This window comes from Parasteatoda tepidariorum, chromosome 3 (genome assembly GCF_982258835.1).
Source record: "Parasteatoda tepidariorum strain Cologne lab strain chromosome 3, Ptep-v5.0, whole genome shotgun sequence".
Classification (NCBI taxonomy): Eukaryota; Metazoa; Arthropoda; class Arachnida; order Araneae; family Theridiidae; genus Parasteatoda; species Parasteatoda tepidariorum.
In genome coordinates this window covers 50,488,984-50,507,629 of record NC_141757.1, presented here as the reverse complement: position 1 = coordinate 50,507,629, position 18,646 = coordinate 50,488,984, and the positions used below count along the sequence as shown (strand labels likewise).

The 18,646-nt window shown below is 32.1% G+C and overlaps 2 protein-coding genes across 2 annotated transcripts in view; one reads left to right on the top strand and one right to left on the bottom strand.

Annotated features, from left to right (window-relative positions):
• Positions 1-18,646, top strand: part of LOC107436145 (GTPase-activating Rap/Ran-GAP domain-like protein 3) — a 607,350-nt gene that overhangs the window by 12,122 nt on the left and 576,582 nt on the right. Inside the window, exon 2 of the mRNA XM_071179217.2 lies at positions 3,407-3,561. The gene's annotated coding sequence lies outside the window, so the exon portion shown is untranslated. The remainder of the gene's footprint in view (positions 1-3,406; positions 3,562-18,646) is intronic.
• Positions 14,870-15,751, bottom strand: LOC147813794 (ATP-dependent DNA helicase PIF1-like). Its single transcript, XM_087160105.1, has one exon. The coding sequence runs from the start codon at positions 15,749-15,751 to the stop codon at positions 14,870-14,872; it is 882 nt and encodes a 293-aa protein (XP_087016231.1).

The following is an 18,646-nucleotide window of genomic DNA, read 5'->3' as shown; positions in this document are numbered from 1 at the left end:
TGCTTATCTTTACTGTTTCCTGCATTTTCTCTTTTAACTCTCAAGTGGTTTTAATGAAAAGTTTAATTTCTTTTTAATATTTTGAAAGGTCTTCGTGGTTATTGTGATTGAAAAGGCAATTTAATTTGGGATGGTTTCCATTAAATTTTAGATTTACAATTGATTCACAATTTTGCTAGGATATCCGGAGCATTAAAATTTTTGAAAAATAAAAGTCACGGTAAAAAATCTTTTCTCTCTCCATAACAATCGTGGTTTTTCAATAATTGATTTAATAAAAATTAAAACGTATCGACTTTTCGATTCATTTTGGATTGAATTCGTGTAAATGACTTTCAATTTTTGCCCTTTAAGCGTCTTCTCATTCTTGGTACTAAAAATATTTTAAACGTAGGAGTTTGATATTTGTTCCAGGTTATCTCATGGATCGTTGTTCCTGGATATTTTTATGAACTAAGTTTTACTAAGCAATTCCTTATTACCGGCATTGATCGTATTTGTTTCTATGCAGTCCATAATAAATAAGATTTACAGATATCTTCACTGCTCTTAAAACAGCTACGGTAACTTGGTAAAAGTAATTTTATAAAAAGTAAGATCATTACAAATTGCTTTTCAAAACGGTTGAAGAAAGCTTTTAAACTGATTAGTTGAAAAAAAATTTGTCAATATTTATGCTGACAATGTACGTTAGAGTAGTTACGTTATAAATGGTTTTAAGTTCCGCTTGAAAAACAAATGAGTAGTAACAATATATATTTGCTTTCAAATGGAAAAGCAAAAAGAAATGTACAATGAGTAAATATTCTCTTTTTTTGAACTCATTTTGAAATGAACAATGTGAACATGCCCTTGAACAGTTGGTTTAAATGTGCAACATCATTCTATTGACATTAGGAGGAATTGGAGAATTGAATGTGTTTGATTTAAAATTATTTCTATAGTGAAACAATTTTTTATTAAACCAAATATGTCTAACTTACGGTTTGAAGAAATAGTTGTTTCTTTTTGAAATGATAATACAATTTCATTAATTTTAATGGTTTAACCTCTGCCTGCTCTTGAAGCAAAAGCACTTCCTTTTATGGTTATTAAAATAAAATTATGAAATAAAATCGTAAGCACTGCATACTTCGTAATCAGCAACTTATTTTGAATGTTTGAAACACATTATATTTAGGGAGATACAGAAAAATGAAAGTGTAGAGTGAAAGCGATTTTCAAAATCATAGGGATCGTTCTTCAATAAAAATGAAACAAAAAACTAATGAAGAGCAGAAATTAGTGAAGTGGAAGAATCAACGTAACTTCCGACAAAATTCATCGGAGGACATCTATCATTAAATGTTATTTAGTCTGTAGGGAATGTGATGAAAAAAAATTCCCAGATGATTTGAATTGAAGTAAATAGATGGTAAGTGATTGAAATAAACTATGATTAAAATCACAGCACTATATGTTACAGTTTCCTAGCTTTTTTTGGAAGGGATACCTAGGCATGTTCAAGATTTTTAACCATTGTACTGTGAAACCACCAGGAAAGACCACCTTTATGTAGTGACCTCCTATATTTATGACCACTTTCGGTTGGCATGAAATTTTATTCTGCAGACTTTGTGTTGAAGAAAACCTTTAGGAGAGACCATCAAAACCTCTCTCACCGACCGAGCAAACTTCTGCACCAACTACGGAAATGGTCAAATAAGGAAACACGAAACATTTTCAAAACAAAAAACACTAACAGAACAAGTGAGTCAATTTAAATGTACTCAATATACACCGAAGAGCCATTACATTATGACCACCCTGCTAATAACATGTAGGACCACCTTTAACCCTCAAAATTGCTAGAACCCACCGTGGCATTGATTCCACAAGATGCTGATAGGTAGTCTGAGGTATCTGGTACCAAGTGCTAACCAACTGGTCCTGCAATTCCCTCACATTGCGAGGGGGTAGCGTGGCAGCACGAATTTGGTTTCCCAAGTAGGACCACAAATGCTCTAATGGATTAAGGTCAGGTGAATTTGGGGGCAAAGACATGACTTGAAAGTCACTGGAATGTTCCTCGAACCAATCCATGACGATTCGCCCCATATGACATGGCGCATTATCTTGTTGGTAAACACCATCCCCCGCAGAAAAAACTGTTGCCATGAATGGGTGAACCTGGTCTGCAACTATGTTCAAGTAGCTTATAGACGTCAGGGAATGTTCTATGAGGATTATGGGTCCTAATGTGGCCCATGAAAGCATTGTTCCTGGGCGAGAAACCATAAAAACCTTTGCGAGCGCATTGTTATAGATGGAGGGTGGTCATAATGTAATGTCTCTTCGGTGTATTTGTGTGAGGTTCTTTTTTGGAGAGCTTTTTCTTATAATCTCTGAAAGAGATCTACATCCTTATGTTGCAGTCAGATTACACTGAAACCGATGCTATCATTGACTTATTTTTAGAGTTGAAAGTTAAATTAGAAAAAAAGTTATTCTAGAAAAAAACTAAGCATCTCAAGCAAACCTTTTCCAATTTTTTAAAGCTAACTAATTTTCATGATATAAAATTAAATGTAAACTTAAACAAAAAGCATAATTGTTTAAATGAAAAAACATTATTTAAAATAGTTCTATCATTTATAATTGGTGAATTTGTTTTTATACACAATTATATCAGTAGGGATAATTTTTACTGACGCTAAATTTTATTCATCGATCTGGTTTTTATGACGCCAACACAAGTGGCATTTCCATACCTAGAAAAGGACTCTGAAAACTTAAACTCGTTTGAGAAAAGTCATGTACTCTCTACAACATTTTGAAGTCAATGGAGGTAACCCTTAATAACGACCAACCTCCATTAATGACCAGATTGATCACTCCCGAGAGGTTTTACTGCATTAATGTGCATCCTGCTTAGTTTTCAACTGGAAAGGGACTATATTTTGTTTACTCAACAACTCAGGCAGGTAGTACGAATTTTTATTCTTATTTGAATAACTTATTTGAATAGTTATTCAACTCCCATTAAACATGAAAATTTGTTCAACTTTTGTGCCCATACAAGTTGTTTCTCCCTTATTTTAAAACTGCAGCTCGTCCAGCTTATTTCTACTCTCACAGAGGGCTCAAAAAATCGAAAAGATACACAATCCACTTCTTTAGAGTTCTATATCTCAATATTTGAAAAAAGTTTAGTTACCACCATTTTTGGTGGTACACTTGATTTCAGTGTATGTCCATTCGTTTTCAAATTAGACGCAGAGAACAGGTTGTGTTTAAACTTTTTAAGGATAGTGTATTATATTTTATTATAAGACAGAGTGCTATTATTATTATATTTGTCATTTGTGGTCTGATATTTCGCAAGATGTGCTAATGTTGTTTGATCAAACTTGATTTTATTTTTCAGTGCTTTGTGCTGGCTCTTGAAAGGAATGAAGACAATCAACGAAAGTTTTTTTTATTTATAGTTTAGATTAGCGTATAACTCACGATGATGTTGTTCCAATCTGCAATCACTTCACTCTTTCGAATAATCGATACTTATTCAAAGCAAAAAATCAGGTAAGAGCTAATTTTATTTGAATTTAAATTTTAATGCATCATAATCTAAAACACAAATTGTTTGTTTTAAGGTATCAGACTAGTTTCGACAGCTTTTTTTAAAAATATTATTATAAAATTTTTAAAAAAAACTAGTTTATTAGTTTTATTTTGTGTGAAAACCAAGCAAATTTTTAATATTATTATTATTATTTTAAATGGCCATTCATTTTTAGATAAAAAAAGTAAGGCATTTATTTTTGAATATTTGGAAAATATTTCTTATCGCCTAAAACAAGCAAAATCCTTTGTGGATATTATTTAGAATTCAATTACGTTTTGATTATTATCTTAAAAGCAAGTACATATACTACTGAGGTTGGGATCAATCTAGTTAAAAAATCAAATTTTTAAAAGTCTCCTCACTTGTCTTGGCGAAAAAACACGCATAAAATTAAATTCTGCATTTTTTTCTTAGACTGCAGTTCGAACCACGTGTGCTATAATTATAAACACCCATGAAAAATTGTCGGTAATCATTTTAAAAACAGCATGAGATATCGTGTTTTAGGTGGGGTAAAATGTGAAAATTTTTTTTTATTTTGAGATAAACGCAGACAAAGACCACAGTTATCACCTTACATAAGAACTGCTATAACTTTAGTAAATATGAAGAGTACAAAAAAAAGCGAAGTATTTTTAGAAATTATTTTCAGAAAACTAAAACTACAAGAATTTTAAATTTCACTATTCAAATAAACTCACTTTAAAAAAATTTGCTCAGAGCTGTGTATTTTAACTAATCAGATACCTTAATGTACATTGTTTTTTTTAAAAAATAATGTACATATATGTATAAGGTGTTGAAAAATGATATTTATCTAGTAAATAAAATATTAACAAATCTAGCAATTATCGCAGGGATCACAACAGTAAAGACAGTATTAAAATCAGCAAAACCAAGGAAACTGTCAGTTATCTTTTCTTTCACATTTTGATAAAGAAGTTGGAATAAAGTACGATTATAAGAAACTTTAAATTTAAAGATAGAATCAGACTTGTTTTGATGCTTTAAATTCCGCTTCTCGAAGTTGATACACTGCTTGACGCCAATAAGTATACATTAGGTTTTAATAGAATTTATTTTTCATCAATATTGTCGTATGATCTCAAAAGAGAACATTATCTTAACTCATCTTGGCAAGTATTCTGAGAAATATAAGCTGAAAGTTGTATTTGACGAACATTTGTATTGTATTTTACAGTGAGATATTAGCAATTATTAATTGTAAAAATTATTTGTGCCATAACTCACATTCCATAATTTACAATGTATATTTAAATTGCATACTTATATTTACCATGCATGATTATGTTTGAATAAGTGGAAGACTTAATCAAACTCAGTACTTGTTAAATAGCAATTAAAGAAAAATGCCAATTATTAGCATTTTGTGATATTTTTGAAAGGAAAAAATAAACTAGACTTTGAATATTCTGAAATCATTTACATTTAAACAATACATTGTTTTTTTTAATATTTCATATCTCAAGTTTTTAGTTCCAACATCACTTTTTAAAATAAAGGAAAAGGGATTTTATTGTTTTTATATGTCCTTTTAATTCATCATCTTTAGTTTTTTTGTGAACTTAAAAAAATGCAAGAAAAAAAAATCGTGTAAAATATGAACAAAAGATAATTTTTTTGAATAAATGCATCATTTAGAATATTAATCTGCACATTAAAAATAATGGTTGATTTTAGTTTTCAATAGTTGATTTAATGCATACTAAACTGACTACAATCAAACACCCCTTTTTTGATTGTAGCTCTTTTTTTAATGGTTCCTTGGGGTATTCATCCACTTTTCCTTCGAGGTTAACATCTTCCTTACCTGTACTATGCATGATTCTTTATCGCTTTACGAGATCATCGCCAACACAGCCAATTATTTTTATTTTTTGAAATGCCGGATGCTATTTCGGCAAAGTATGAAATAATCGTCCTGATGAGGTTATTATGTAAATGATGTGCATGTTACTGTGAATGACCGAAATCGGTGGTTGTTGACTTTCACCGGTGAATGTTGACAATCAAATTAGTCGCTTTGGTGAATGTCCGAAATATTTATTACATCCGATTTGATATTAATTTATTCGTGGATATAATTACATTTATTCGATATTTTAATACTTACTGACGAAAAATTAGAACAAACATCAGCGTTTGGAGTATCGGGCAAATATGTATCGGGCAATGGCACTTGACCTTAAAAAAACATCAGTGTAGGGTATACCGGGCAGTGGCACTTAACCTTAAAAGAACAGTGTATGGTATACAGGGCAAACGTATACCGGGCAGTGGCACTGAACCTTAAAGAAACATCGGTGTAGGGTATACCGAGCAATGGCACTTTATCTTAAAAAAACATCAGTGTAGGATATGCTGGGCAAATGTATAACGGGCAATGGAACTTAACCATACTTAGTATGACTAGACCATTAGTAAATGTCCGAAATATATACTAGGTTTAGTGCCACTTTTGCTATAGCTTTAATATTTAAAAAAAAATAAACAAAGCGCTTGAATCAATTTTAAACTGATAACAAAATTATTGCTTTAAAATTAAAAAAAATAATAATAAAAACTGCGCCAGATAAGAGTAATTGAAGTAGTTGCTTTATGCAGCGCACGTGCTGAAAAAAATTTAAGAAAAAATTATCCAGGGGCATTTAAAAGTGGATGAATATCCCAAGACACCTTTTTTAATACTTATTGTGCTCTTGTTATTATATTGTTTTCTCCATAATTTTGAAAACCAGAATTTCCGATAAACTATTGCTATATAAGATAAAAAAGTGTCAAATGAATGGTTTAAGTACAGTATATTTTGGTTTTATTTACGAGAAATATTTCGTATAAAGTTTAAAAATTGTATTTTTTTTTCTTACCAGAAATGTCGTTACGTTAGAGTACAGTAATTTTACAGGAATTCTTCTTTCCAAACGACTGTTGCAAAATGTCTTAAGAAAGAGATAATATTAAATTAATTCTTTTTAACAACAATTCAAAGCAAGTTGAACCATTTTAAAACAAAATATATTAAGTGATACTACTACGTTTTGGTTATAACATAACTAATCAAAATGAAATAATTCATTCCCACTTACAAAGAAAAATAAACAAATAAATATAGAAATTAGTGCATACATATTTTTTAAATATTTTATTTGGAATTTATATTTTTGTAGAACTATATTGGTTTTATTAATAGTATTTTATCTGGAATGTACTATTTACACAGACGGTTTTCCTTACAATCTAAAAATGAGAATGGAAAAAAATAGTTTCTAAATACTTCAAGCAAATAACAAATTTTTTATTACTTTGCAAATCAAATTAAAAATCGTATTTTAATAAGAGCTCCCTTTTTGAAAATTTAATACATTTCTTATTTATAAGGTCTTTATTTTGAGCCAATTTAAATAGAATTATAACAAAATGCCCGAGAGTAATATATCCTTATAAGTTATCTTTACACATTTGATTTTAATATTGATGTGATTATTTTTAAAAGCCCCAATTTTAAAGATATTTTTTGTTAAATACATACCGCAATTTATCCGTCGCTTTTACATGTTTAGAAAATTATAAAAACATTTTATATAATGCATAATTTAATTTGGAGATACTCTTTAGACTGTCAGCAAAAACTTTATATTTAGAGGAATCGCATTTAACTTTAGAGGACGTATTTCTTTTCACCAAATTTACTTTATCAACAATTTAAAATGTATTGAATGATGTAAAATTAAATTTATGTGATTTTAATAAGGTGCTATAAATACATATATTTAATTTAACCACATTTTTTATTTCTGAAAGCTTTTCTTTTGACAATAACGATGCATTTCCCTTATATATAAATCATAAATATTCTTGAATTTAATTATTTCTAATTTATTTGAGTATCATTTCATCTTAAGGATAAAAACAAAAAAAAATGTTTAAACAATAAATTAATTTTGACGGAGCTTATTTGAAATATGTTAGTTCAAAATTAAATAGAGATTATTAAAAATGTTTGGTCATAAATACTTTAAATCATTTAAAAAATAATGCTTTAAACCATATGAAACTGATAAGAAAATAGTAAATTTTAAATAATTTCATTATTTAATAAGATATTTTAAGATCAGTATTTAATTTCTGTTATTTTATGGAAACTTATTTATTTTTATTTAGAAGCATTTTTAACATATTACATTAGGTAAAAATAATTTTATAATAAAAAAGCATTTAATTATTGTCTTTTTTAAGCCACACTTTATTTAATTATTAGAGGTTACATGATTTATACAACAGTTAAACACTCATTCATTTTAATGAAACTTATTTATAAATCAATTGATTGAATATGGTGTATGATGCTTTGCTTTTATACTCCTTTGAGATCCATTTTTTATCCATTAAGGATCTATTTTTTACATCATGAAATTTTCAGTACGCATTTAATTCAGTTACTATCTATTGCTTAATGCAATTATGAAATTATTTTTATATTGTGTTATTTGCTTCGAATAAACAGATGGTAAACATATGAGAAACAAAAGTTGCTAAATTTAAAATATTTGCATTATTTTCACCAGTTTAACTACCTTTTTAAAGCCCATTTCGACCAAAATACCATTTTCTTGATTTTATATATAATAAAACTATGACCTAATTCTCTTTAGGAAACCGTTCGAGTTTTGTTTCTACGTCAAATCGAATTGAAGTTATGATGATTTAAAATCATCATTTATTTTGATTATTACATTGTTAACTGTGCCTTCTTTATGATTTTTCTCCAAACTAATTTTTGAATTATTTTTGTTTATATCAAATGCAATATTGCAAAATGATTTTCTTTCGAGTTACTTGAAATTTTGCATGCATGTTTAATATACATTTAACAAGAGAACAGACTACGGACTAGATGATTAAACTATTATTTTTGCATTTTCCAGCTAAAATAAAAATAACTGATTGCAATTTTTGCCCTTTTGCCCCAAATAAGTTTTGGCATTTGCTGTAAAACATATAAAAATCAATATAATATCTAATGCGTAATCTATTCCCTAAGTTAAATTGTTAATTGAATATTATAAATCTTTAATAATGAAAAAATAGTAAATTTCAACAAAGCTATGTGATTTTGAAAATATGAGGGATTTTGGTGGTTTCTTCCCATGTTTTCCAGAAAAATTATTTTCTTTATATTTGTTTCTATATTTAATACCATGTTTTCCAGTATTTTTCAATCATAATCCAGGTAATATATTCCAAATAAAAAATTTCTAAATTTGCCTCCAAATGTAATCGTGTTTCTTTAATGATTTCCTTACAGACAAAGTCATTATTTTTGTCTTGGTTGATTTGAATAAAGTTTTCAGGCTTATCAGTTCTATCTTTTTCCATTCCATCTGCTTAAATGTGTTTCCCTAATAGACCTTGAGTCAGTAATTTGATATCAGACTTGTAGTTTACTGAAATTTTAGTAATATTAGCTCATATTATGTTTTCTGTTTTTAAATGCCTCAAATAAAATGCTAGAACTAGAAGATGATTGTTGTCAATGAGCCAATTAAACAAATTTTGTTAGAAAATTGTCAGATTTTACAATTTTGTTGCGTTTTTTATCTTGATGATGTTATTACTTTCTGTACAACAGTGTGAAAAATTTCAAATCAAATAATGGTAAATTTACGGTAAAACACATAGAGTGCCGGCATTTTTTTAACATTAAACCCCTTCGTGTCGTAAAAATTTACGGAGCAAAAAAAAACTTATAAACTGAATTTTTACAGTAATACTTACTGCATATAGACGCATATATATACGCATATATAAGCGTGTATGCTCATTACGTGAAAATACGGATTATAAGACCTTTTAAAGGTGAAGAACGTATAGCACAACTTGGATGACATCACAAAGATACATTCATGTTCCCATTTCGAATTTTATTTCTGTCCTATAGTCCGAAGATCTACAGTCCGATTGCGGCTCACATGCAAGATTAAGCTCGACTCTATCGGATCAAAAGAGTGTTTGCTGTTATGGAAGAGCATTTTGGAGATCACATTCTAGCTCTGTTGTACACAGATGCCACTGGAATGAGACTCATTTGGCCACAATATTCTCCAGACCTGAACGCATGTGACTTATATTTGTTGGGCTATATTAAGAACACTGTGTACAGAAATAGCCACAAAACCATTGCTGAGCTGAAAACTGTCATTCAAGAGGTCACCATCAATCTCCCGCATTTCAGCGAGTTGTGCAGAATTTTGCTATATCATAGCCAATGATGGCAGGCATATCGAACATGTCATGAACTAAATTCGAATATCGTTAGTGAGAGCAGTGGTGGCTCTGAGGATAGATTGTACTCCTCACGATGAGGTGGACCGGGTTCGAATCCTAGCGAGGGCCAGTCGATACGAATTCCACTCTTTTCTGGCACCGACTACAGTGCTGACATAAAAATATGCTCAGTGACAGACTAATCACGGATTAGAGTTGTCGTTTGATCTAGCTTGGGAGGTTTTCATGGTTTTCCTCTCCATGTTACGCAAATGTGAGTTAGTAAAAATACTTGATTCTGGAGTCCTCCTTTTTTGAATTGGGTTAAAATTTGCAAGGCTACGGAGACAATTGCAAGGTTAGATTGGTAGTCATAAACATAAAATTGGGGTCGGCTGTTCAACGACGGTTATAAAATATAAAAAAATTTAAGTGACGTTTACATGTTGAATATAGTTTGTGTACTCAAAAGTTTTTAGGCAATTTACACCTTTTCTCATATTGTTCAATTATTGTCACTCTATGTGAACCTTTTACGTACAAAATGCATTTCTTGAATTTTCTAAGCACAGAAATCAATTTTTAGCTTATTGTTAATAGTGTCTGAATAAAAAAATAGTTTTCTTGAACTTCATCTATCTTTATTAATCCATTTTGCTTGTAATCTGTAAGGAAAATAAATAATGGTTAATTTTACAAATGAGCATGGTATGAGAGAATTAACAGGATTTGAAAATATTGAAAACTATAAGGCTAAAGCAACAAGTTTAAACGAACATGATTTGAATACTTTAAAATTCATTTTTGATAAATGTAAGACATGCATACTATGCCCGCATGTAAAAAATTACAGCAATAGTAACTTTTAGGAAGAAACTTTTTTGATTTAATTATAACACATTTTAAAAACAAGATATTATTATTTTTCTTTTCTAAAGATTCTTCAAATGGTATTTGCAGATATCAATTAAAAAATTATACCATTAAAGCGAAAAAAAATAAGAAAATTTAAAAATAAAACGTTAATTATAACATTTCTTAGAAATTCTATTATATTGTCTTTTTAAAATATATGAGTTTTAAATAGTTTTAGAAATATAAAATCTAAAAATATGCACTATTTATGTATCTTCAAAACTACACCATAATTGTTTTTTGACTTTAGTCCACGTTTGAAAATGAATATTTTAAATTTTATTTAAAAAGCATTTTGTACTAATAATGCAAAGAAATAAATAAAAAAATAAAAGCAAATTACAATTAAGAAAGTGCAAAACAAACAACTACGAATAAATCTCAAAAATTAATTCTTTGAAACATTTTTTAAGCTTTTAAATTATTTATGCAAATGTTCTTTTACTTTCTCAGTTTGTTATTTTCTTATTTAAAAAAAATTCTTTTACGAATAATATAAATTCTAGTGAATATTTCTTGATTTTAATATTTATAAATATTCATCAGTTTTGAAATGAGTTCAATACGTTTATTTCTACTTCTAGATGCTGCTTACAAATTAACTATTCATAATTAAGAAATCATTATAATAATATAAAAAAAAAATCTATTTTCTGTAAAATGTTTTAAACCATTAATTGCCACTAAACAAAGGGCTGTAACACAAGAAAGTGAATTTAATTTATTATTCCAATTACTTTTTTTCAATTAATTAAAAAGGCTTTTTAAATTTAGAAATTAAAACTAATGTGTCGAGGTAGTTTAAGGTTGACATTTCGATTGTTAGTGTATATTGAAAGCCAAGTTATGTCTAAATGTCCATGGATATTTATTACTCGCAGTAATAAAACGCAGTGTGTTGTAAGAATTTCAAAAAAGGCACATAATTGTATTTAAATAAAAAAGCGCTATGTTTGTTACATATTTTACATTTATTTAGATATAAGAAATTTTCCATTTTTAGCGTGCATTAAATATTAGCATAGTATTGAAAAATTCAGATAGTGTACTGCATAATGATTTTGTCTGACTTTCCTTATCGCTTTTTACTTGAACTCCTTACCCTTACAAAAATAAGTTGTTTTTGAGGTTGTTTAAAGGTTGACAGATGTAAGAAATACACCTGAGGTAGAAAATGAGGTTAGGTTTGCTCAGAAAATATCCTCTTAAATAACCGCAATTTTAACCTTACAAAATTATCCTTATATTTAACTCGGAAATAATTTTAGTTTAAATCGGATGAAATTATTCAAATCTCAAATATACATATTTGCTTGAAGTGTAGAAAAAAAATCCCAGCATCTCAAAAACTACCTCCCCCAATTGGTTGTTCTCAAGCAGAGTTCCATCAACCTCAAAACAGCATCAAGTGTGAATAAAACAATTTCATATACCTTGATTATACACCTCTTTGGGTGGTTTATTTTTTATGCTGTTTTGATACAAACTTCGAATAAATCTCAAATCAACCATTTTTTTTATCTCCAATGAGCTGCACAACCAGTCTTTTTGATGAGCAGACCTAGTGCGTTCTCCAGAAGTGGTATCCACTCTTTCAGGACCACCACAATGGGTGAGATACCGTTGGTCATGTTAATTTGGACGTCTAGTTTCTGCCACACTAGATGGCAGCAACGAGAATCTATTTGGATGCTAAAGTGCGCTAGGAATTTAATTTTGTCGGAAATGCCAGGAGTCAATAAGGCACTCCAGGGATCTTTTACATACCGCATAATAATACGACAAGGCCGCTGAGGATTTTCTTCATCCCGAAAATCCGGTGTCTGGGCCGGGGATCGAACCCGCACACTTGGGCTTAGAAGGCCGACGACAAACCAACTGCACCACCCGGCCACTCTACCTTGAAACCTAATAATGAAATCAACCTTGAAACCTGAAACAACCCTCATATAAACCTCAAAAGTACTTTAAATATTTCTGGGACTACACATGTTAAGGTTTCGAGATTTAATTTCTCTCAATTTATTGCCAGTTAATAGGGTAGAAATTTTTATTGTTTCTATGAAATATATTGTAAAAAAATATGCTTTGAGGTATAATCTTAAATTTGTAAAACAAAAAGGTTACTAATAAAGTTAATAGAAAATTACCAGACTGTTGATAAATAATTATTGGATGGGATTAAATGTCCCTATAATATCAAGGATAAAATTAACATCAGCTAGAGAAGACACAACTACGAAGAATATTGTTCTGTACGCTAATGCTACCGTTGTGCTGGCATTGGCCATCTCGCAAGAGAATCTCAAAGAGATGCAATCTGCAGACTTTGTTTCTCAAATAAACACAATATCCATGAATGCGAGGAGAGGTCTGATTGCGTGAACTGCAAACTAGCAAATAAAAAATATGGAATGAAAAATCTCGAAACCAGCCATAGCCCATTTGACAAGCAGTAGAGCCAGTATCAGAGAGCACAGGCTGTCTAAGTCAGAAACACCGATTATGGCAAGTGGTATAATTAAACATCTTACAATAGGGCATCTTAACCTTCATTCATTCGAGTCTGGCAATCATACAACATAATCTTGATATAAACGACTAAATTTTCAAATCATCAGTCTCAACGAACCCTACTTTCAACAAAATGGTCAAATCACGTTCTTCTCAAACGAACTTAAAATTTATTCATTCAGAGAGAAACCTAGAGCAGCGGTTTTGTTGGGAACGGGAATTAGAAATGATTCCCTAGTTATCTGCCATAGCGATTGTGTGCTTCCTTCCAGATTCACTCACAGATGTTTGTCATTTACCTGACTCAATGGGTTCAACACTTAATAACCTGGACTCTCTTTTGGTCAAATACTCCCAATATAATGTTACACTGTGTGCTGATGTTAACTCTAAATCTAAGATCTAAGATCCGAGGATTGAATGGACATGATTAATACATTTCTGTCTTAACTTAAGCATGGTATATGCAGATAACTTTAATATTCTTTGGCTGTCTCATTAGTTAGGGCAAGCAGATTTCTGCAATCATTAAAATGCAGCCATAATAAAATGAAATGTATGTTTTAAGTCGCATTTTGTGCAATTATTTTGTTGACAATCAAAACAAAAGAAGGTATCGTAATTAAAGGGCTTAAAGATTGGCAATTTGAACCGCCAAGAAAGTTTAATAGCTACCAGCACTAATATGTAAATGAACAAAATAAATAAATGCGAATTCTAAAATAAATAAATACGTTTGCAAATTGATGATGATCACACGAAATAGAGAATCACAATACTAAGATGCATTTGGGGTTAGGATGATATGATTCGAACTCGCTACCTCCACCTTTAAGACTTTCTGTTGGAGAGCGATAAAACCGGGCAATTGAATTTATATAAGATGTGGAAAATATTTGTCCTATAAGCATGACTTGTACTCCATATAGATTATATGTACAATTTTAAATCAAATTCTTTTAATCCCGATTATTTGATTTGTGTTTAAGCCTGTTACAGGCTCGTATAATATTTTTTATTCACATTGAAATTAATTTTGGGGGGAGGGGCGATCGGAGCTTAGTTGGAAAAGCTGCTTACTGAAAATAAGAATCTGAAATGTGGACTAAGATGATGGTTTTGTGAAATAAAATCACTGAAATTATATATACCAGCGGGTGACCGAGCTCCGCTCGGAGAAAACAGGTATCGAAGCTAACTCGAAGATTTAAATTTTCAATTGTGATTTATCAAAACAATACATGCCATAAGAAAATTTGTGAAACCATTGGTGAAAAGATAACCGGTTAAAGTGCACCATTGTAAACTATCTAAACAGAGTTTGGAAAGGGAACTATTCTATACAAAGGTAAAGTTTGAAAAGTCATAGGAAATAAAATGTAATTGATAACAAAAAATTATACAATTAAAGAAATGGTACAAAGTGAGCAGTGTAAAGATTGAAGTGTGTTGAAGTTCAATATTTTTGACAAATTTATTTAGAAAAACCAGACATATATACATACATAAGAAACATATTATAAACCTATAACAGCATAAACATAATAAACATTAATCATCGATTGCGAAGTCTTCTATGTTGTCCAGGTAGTTTCTTGTCGGAGAGGCAGGTGCGGCTGGTGAGTTTCTCTTGTTCAGGACTTCCTTCCATACGACGTTTCGGGTGTGGGTTGGATTCTCAGGAGGCAGCAGGACCTTCAACACACTTTGACGCTTGACTCTTGAAAACGCGACGTAGAGCATTCCGTGCAAGAAGACCGTCGTGAGGAGAAGCACGCCGACGAATTCGAATGTTTGGCCTTGTGACTTGTTTATCGTAATGGCGAATGCTGGAGTAACTGGGAATTGGTGCCGTTGCATAGTTGCGCCAAGCTGTGATTTGCTGGGGTCGAGGGTGATCCTTGGAAGGTGTACTTGTCGGCCTGCGTGTTCACCGGTGATGATCTTAGCCTTGTTGATGTTGTTGCAAAGTTCGGTGACAATCAATCGTGTTCCGTTGCACATTCCTTCAGAGACGTCCAAGTTTCGGAGAAGCATGATAATGGCGTTCTTCTTGAGCTTCAGATTGTGTGGAGGCAAGTCGGCGATGTTGATCGAGTTCAGGAATTCAGGCGCGAATTGAATTCCCCCTTCATGTTGATCCTTTACCGAGTCGAAACTTGTGTATGTCTTCTCTTCGCCTGGAAGCATAGTGATAATCTGCTCGTTGATCTTGTCCTTATCGTCGTTCAAAGGTGCAAGAATAACGCGATTCTTCATTGCTTCGTAGTTCCCACTTCTGAGGCATGGTCCGAAGATTTCATCGATGAGGTTACCACCAGAGCGAATTTCTTCTGGGACTTCTATTTCGCCGAGTTCATTCACTTCGAGTTCCCCGTCGCCGAGCTTTAGCAGGTATTTCGCGAATTCTTCTTCTTCGGGATCAACGCGCATGTTCAATGTTCCTCGTATTATCAGCTCTACGGAGTCTTTCACTACGGCGGCGTTGTTCCTTTAGGCGAATGTTGCGGCCCCTCATTGTTTCGTTTTTTCGTTTGCGTCTTTCATAATCGCGGTATTTTACTCGTTGAGATGCATTAAGTTCCATCAATATATCCGACATTCGTTCCTTGCTACCTACGCTGCTTGACTGCTCTTGTCGGGCGCAACGGCGTTATCATCGGGTCTTGGATATTCAAAGCGTGCATATTGGTCGAAGATGTGAAAGATGCGGCTTCAGATGGTCCCGACATGTTCAATTGGTCACTGTTCACAACGAATTCGTAAATTTGCTTCCGTTCATCCGCTTCTTGAAAATTCTTGTCCAGGAAAAGGCGTCGATGAGAGAGGTATTGTCGAGCATAAAAGACGATGTAAACTCTGCAGGAAGACGCGTCATCTTGGTGGTTGTAAGCGTTGCGAGGTTTCACGATGCATCCTTTCAGCTTTTCATTCGTAACAACGGTATTCAAAACATGTCGCAGTATTTTTCTCAAAACAGCATCGATGGGCAGCGGGTTGTCGACTGGATCGCAGACTAATAGTTGACGTTCTCCATAGCTTGCTTCGTAAATTCCTAGCATCCAGTGCTCGCCTCTATCCATTTGAGCTCTCTGGTGAATGGGAATGAGTAGCACGTCGAATCCTTGTTGAACGCCGTATAGATAGTTGGAAGCCTTGTTCTGGTCGCTGATATCGTTGAGAAGAGCCATTCCTTCATAAGCGCCATCCGCTGTTGTAACGTAGAAGCGTGCGACAAATTCAGGGTGAAGTACGGCAACTTTGACGGTCGGGTAAGCTTGTTCGGCGTAATGGAGAAGCATTCTGACAATGACGGTATCTTCTAGTTGTCCATTTGCGGGTAGAATTGAGTTGGTCGCTTGTTGTTCCAAAATTCCGGCTCCTTGAAGAATTTCATGTAGAGGTGCGTTCTGCATGTTGAAAATGTAGCTTGAAATCTGATGAATGTTGAAATGTCAGACTTTGTTGACGGTGATTTTAACACAAAAGTTAAACTTTTCTCCACTTTGATAAATGTAAACTAATGCGAACCTTACAATTAAATTATTAATTCCTTCGTATATTATTGGTTTAAGTTGTCGAAAATTAATATTTCAATTGTAAGGTTCGCATTAGCATACATTTATAAGAGTGGAGAAAAGTATCTATATCCATTATGGCGAACTAATAAAGTTTGAAAATATCCTATCTGTAACTCCGAACTGCTCGACCGTAGCGCTTCAAAACCGGCGCCAATCGATTCCTCGTGGCCAAAAACCCCAGACCCCCAAGTTTACCGGAGTTTATTAATTCTGGGGCGATTTTCGACTTGGCAACCATTCCTCGTATTATAGTATAAGATATATATATATATATATATATATATATATATATATATATATATATATATATATATATATATATATATATATATATATATATATATATATATATATATATATATATATATATATATATATATATATATATATATATATATATATATATATATATATATATATATATATATATATATATATATATATATAATAACAGGGCTCCAACCCTGTTATCAGTGTTGTTTTAGCTTGAAATAATTGCAGTCATAAGCCATCATACGTCCTAAACAGGTTTATTAAATGTAGGCTGGTATTGCTGACAGTTGACGTCCAAGCTCCCTACGGGAGGGGAGCTGACAAGACTCCGGACAATTCCGGCACAGCTTATTTGGATCACATCATGATGAAAAGGACACGCATATATATATAAACTATGCGTTCTTACGTTTTCAAATGAAGAGTTATTTTTAGAATCGTTCCCTTTTTCACTTCCATATAAGGAAGCAGAAATGATTTTCCTTAATGCGTAAGGATACAAGGAATGTACGAATGTGCCTTTTTACTTCAAATCTATGTTGGTATAAAACGTAAGAACGCATAGTTTTGCGTGTCCTTTTCATCTTGATGTGATCCCGATAAGCTGTTCCGGGATTGTCCGGAGTCTTGTCCACTCCCCCTCCTTTGCAGGAGTGGGGACGTGAATTGTTAGCAATACCAGCCTATATTTAAATAAACCTGTTTAGAACGTCTGATGGCTTATGACTGCAATTATTTCAAGCTAAATACAACACTGATAACAGGGTTGGAGCCCTGTTATTACATATATATATATATATATATATATATATATATATATATATATATATATATATATATATATATATATATAGATAGATAGATAGATAGATAGATAGATAGATAGATATATTGCGGATTATAAGCCCTTATCAACATGAAGAAATTAAAAAAGAACGACGTCACAAAGATATCTTCATGTTCCCTTTCGAATTTAATTTCTGTCCTATCGTCAAAAGATGTAAAGCAAAAGATCCTAGTCTCACAGTGGACTGATCGTTAAGACACAGTACCCAGCAGGTCACCGAAGTCAAGCATCACTGGCCGCGGTCAGTGTGCGGGTGGGTGAAAACTTGGATCAGTTTGCGTAGGGACCGAAGGGTATTGGTCCGTATTAGTTCTCGTTAAACTGTTCTATCATGAAGTGCTCGCGGGGGTGCCATCCCCTCTGTAGAGGATCAAAATTGCGATGGCATGTCTTCGGATCATCCTAAGAGATGTTTCCCAAACTGTCGCCAATAGCCCATTGCGCAGCTCTCACGTGGCGTATATGAACTACAACAACAAGACATCTTATAAGCTCTGGCCAATTTGAAAGCAGATCACGACATCACAAGACTGCATCCATGGTTATTGTGGGATATGAACCCAACACCTCCATGCTTTGCAGCATATAGCAGAAGTGCGATACTCAACGGTCGCAAATTTCCCCTCG